The sequence below is a fragment of the Vigna angularis genome, chromosome 3 (genome assembly GCF_016808095.1).
Source record: "Vigna angularis cultivar LongXiaoDou No.4 chromosome 3, ASM1680809v1, whole genome shotgun sequence".
Lineage (NCBI taxonomy): Eukaryota > Viridiplantae > Streptophyta > Magnoliopsida > Fabales > Fabaceae > Vigna > Vigna angularis.
This window is the reverse complement of record NC_068972.1, coordinates 20,977,086-20,981,078: the sequence shown is the minus strand read 5'-3', so window position 1 is coordinate 20,981,078 and position 3,993 is coordinate 20,977,086. Positions and strand designations below refer to the sequence as shown.

The 3,993-nt window shown below is 33.8% G+C and overlaps 1 protein-coding gene across 1 annotated transcript; it reads left to right on the top strand.

Annotated features, from left to right (window-relative positions):
• The first annotated feature begins 2,071 nt into the window (after positions 1-2,071).
• Positions 2,072-3,443, top strand: LOC108325060 (auxin-induced protein 22D). Its single transcript, XM_017558052.2, has 4 exons — positions 2,072-2,412; positions 2,501-2,706; positions 2,796-2,895; positions 2,988-3,443. Exons 1-4 carry the CDS (start codon positions 2,225-2,227, stop codon positions 3,061-3,063), a joined length of 570 nt encoding a protein of 189 aa, XP_017413541.1. The 5' UTR covers positions 2,072-2,224; the 3' UTR covers positions 3,064-3,443.
• Positions 3,444-3,993: the final 550 nt, after the last annotated feature.

The window sequence follows — 3,993 nt, the reverse complement described above, 5'->3', positions numbered from 1 at the left end:
GCCTAAACGATAATATATGTAGTATGCCTAAACGCTTAGGATCGTATAACTATAAAGCATGTACATTCCAATACTTCTTTGTCTATTGTGTTGTGTTATGTTTTTCTATGCAAATCACTACCTTTATTCAAAAGCCTACTCAGGATAAAAAAAATAACGATAAAATGATAGGAAAATATTGAAGAAATGTTTCTTTCATGTTTTCTATCTGTCCTTTCCGTATACACAACATAGTTGCTCTGCCAAGATGCAACATAACTTCTGACTCAGTACCATAAAATCTACACCTCTAAAAGAAAGTCAAAACTCTAAGTAACGGATCTTTCAAAGAAGGTAGTGATTATTATTATTGAAAATGCTTAGGCTTCCTCTATCTTTAAGCTCTGTCTCTTAGACTTGTTCTTTGAAAAATAAAGTTCTTTACAAGTTTTCATAATATTTTGTATTGATTTCAAAATCCTTTCTAAAAGAGTTAGATATCTATTCTTGTAATTTGCAACACACTTTGTTATTTTTGTTCAAAAGTGAAGTTAAACATTTGTAGCTTAACTCACTAAAATTAGACGTCTACTCCATTAGACTAGTTTATACCAAAAATGATTATATTCGTTCTAACTAGTAGGTTAGTTATACACAAAAAATGATTAAACTCGTTATAATCCTTTATGATTGTATAATTCCTTAAAGATATTTAAGAAAGAATTGAACATAACTCACTTTGGAGTGAAACAATATAAAAAAAATATCTTATTATTTTTGTTTTTTTTAAGTTTTTTTCTATTGTTTTATGACAATCTTTGTTTTAACAAACATGTGAGTTGAATAAATGCACGAGACTGATTTTAAGTTCACATCATTAAATATTCAGAATTGTTTTTATGATTTATGGTAATATTATCCATTTTAAACAGAAAATTGTCTTCATTGCAGAAAACACTAATTATAACTTAAAATATATAATATGGTTCACCCTGACTTCACTACAACAAATGTAAACTTGTGACAAAAATTTAATAACAAATTTAAACTTTGTCACGACTCAGGAGCTACTGACCATGTGTCATGTTCTTTAAAGAACTTCTTTCCCTACAGATCTATTACTCCAATTGTGGTTAAACTTCCTAATGGCAAGCATGTACTCGTGCTAAAAATGTTAAACTGCATAAAAATATGCATTTAACATGTTTTGTTCATACATGATTTTACCTATAATATGATTTCTATATCAAAGCTTGTTATATCACATAACATTGAGCTTATTTTCTCCTCTAAAACTTGTATAATTCAGGATGCAAGAGGATTAGTACGATGAGGTTAAAAAGATCATAAATAAAATTTAGATTCCACTTTTCTCTTAAAAATAATTAATAATTAATATTTACCGTTAAAAAAAATTAAATGAGAATACATCAGCAGTCGAGACGAAGGTGAAAATGTAGGACAGTAAAGTGTGTATGATTAGGTTTGTTACTTAGAAGCTAAGAAGGGAGGAAGGTATAAATTGAAGTCATGAGATGCAGTGCACCCAGAGACAGCCCACGGGATTTGAATTGAATCCGTGACAGAATTCCAACGGGGTTTTGTTTTCTCCGCAATAATAGTAATTATTACTACTATAATAATAGGATATGCAGTCACATGGTTATGACCGTCCAATGAAGGACATCCACGTGGGTCCCCTATCATTATCACATGTACCAATGCCTCGTGATCCAACGCTCCAGGATTCGCTCCTCACATCCCATTGTCCCAATCAATCCAGCCCCACCGTGGTCCCCGCTGTAGAGTACCACTGGCCCTCCCTTGTTCCCCCCTTGTCCCCCTCTCACCCTCACACACCTGTTCTTTCATGTCCCTCCTGTCACCACCAATCATATCTCTCCTTTCCAACCCCACCTCACGCGCTCCTTCAACCGTGTGCTCTGGGCCCCACTCTCCCCTACTCCCATTGGTCAGTAAGAAGCGCGTGTCACAGCCCAGGGTGTCTTATCTCTTCATCATTCTGTCAAAAATTCATGCACCGTATGAGAGAATAAGTCACCTACATATTGTCCCACACCAATGTTGCTATAAAATTAATGACCTACCCAATACCCTTGCAACACAACTTGCATCTCATTTCTCATCTCTCTCTCTCTCTCTTTCTCAAGAAACCCAGATTCAACAGAGTTGAATTGTTCTGGTCTTTTTCGTAAGCATCTAGCTAATAACACATCAGTAAATAATGGAGAATTCATTGGGAAGCTACGAAAAAGAGCTTAATCTGAAGGCCACTGAGCTGAGATTGGGGTTGCCCGGTAGCGATGAGCCTGAGAAACTTGCTACTGCTAGAAGCAACAAGAGATCTTCGCCGGAAGCAAGTGACAATGGTTCTGATGTCACAAAAGAAGACAACGTTGTACCACCTGCAAAGTAAGTGTTTTTGTTTCATATTTGTCTTAATATGACTGTATGTATATTTAGATGAATGAATGAATAATGGAAATATATTGGGATGTAGGGCACAAGTAGTGGGGTGGCCACCGATTCGATCTTACAGGAAGAATAACGTACAGCAGAAGAAAGAAGAAGAAAGTGAAGGAAATGGGATGTACGTGAAAGTTAGCATGGCGGGTGCACCTTATTTGAGGAAGATAGATCTCAAGGTTTACAAAAGCTACCCTGAACTTCTCAAGGCCTTGGAAAATATGTTCAAGTGCATATTCGGTAAGAACCCTAACAGTTAAGATTTGTTTGGCTTATATATGTATAGAAAAGAGTAATCTATATATAAAATTACACTGGTTGTGATGCAGGAGAATATTCAGAAAGGGAAGGGTACAATGGATCTGAATATGCTCCAACTTATGAAGACAAAGATGGTGACTGGATGCTGGTTGGAGATGTTCCATGGAAGTAAGTTTGTTTGTTGTTTGTTCTCCTAATGAATCTGTTATTTGAAGCATGAAGTATTTGCTTATAAGATTGTGCTTTTGGTATTATTGCAGCATGTTCGTGTCATCCTGCAAGAGGCTCAGAATCATGAAGGGATCAGAAGCAAAGGGGTTGTTGGGTTGTTTTTGAGCCGAAAATCAAAGCAGGAGCATGCATATCCATAGCCAACACAAAGGGAACTTCTTCTGTTTGGAATATGCAAGCATGCAATACCCTCTGTCAATTCCCCCATATTTGGCTGATTAAAAGAAGAGATATGCACATACACAAATTTCCTTTATTTGTTTATTTCAAACACTGTGACTTTCTTAATTAAACTACACTGTTCCAAATTCTCATAGCCATAACCCGAATGGGAAACAGTGATTAAATGAGAAGAGAATAAAACCAAAGCAGATGCTATTTAATTGTATACAGAATATAAATACATATATAATTTTTCCTTCTGTTTGTTTACTTACAATTACTATATATATACATACGAAGGTCAAGAAGGTCGAATTTCTTCTTAACTTTGCATTTGGTTTCATCTGATTTATCTTTCTTCTTCATTTTACTTGTCGATTAGAGAAAATTTTACTTTATGCATTATTTTGACGCCAATTTTGACTATGTAGGTATAGTAGATCAAATAACTAGGATATCGTCTCCTAAGAGTGATAATTTCTGAATTTAATACTTGATAAAGTCAAAGAAGGTGTGAAGAGAAAAAGTACATTTGCAATAACCCTTCATTAAAATTAAAATACTTTTCGTATATATTAATTCAATTAAAATATAAGCAAATCAAGTATAAATATATCTATTCTTTTTTTTGTTCCACTTTACGTTTTTTAGTTTAAAAGAACGTGAGATAATCCTTGCCTTTATCCGCTTATATTTGTTTAAAAACTTCCTCGTAAATTTTTAACCAAATTTTAAGTTCATAAGTCTTGTAAAATTGCTTAAATTCAGTTTTCAGAATTTTAGATGAATGAAGTTAGAGTTGTATAATAAACATCTTAATGATTATCTTTTAGTGCGTAAAAAAGGTAAAAATATTATAATAATTGTCATTAT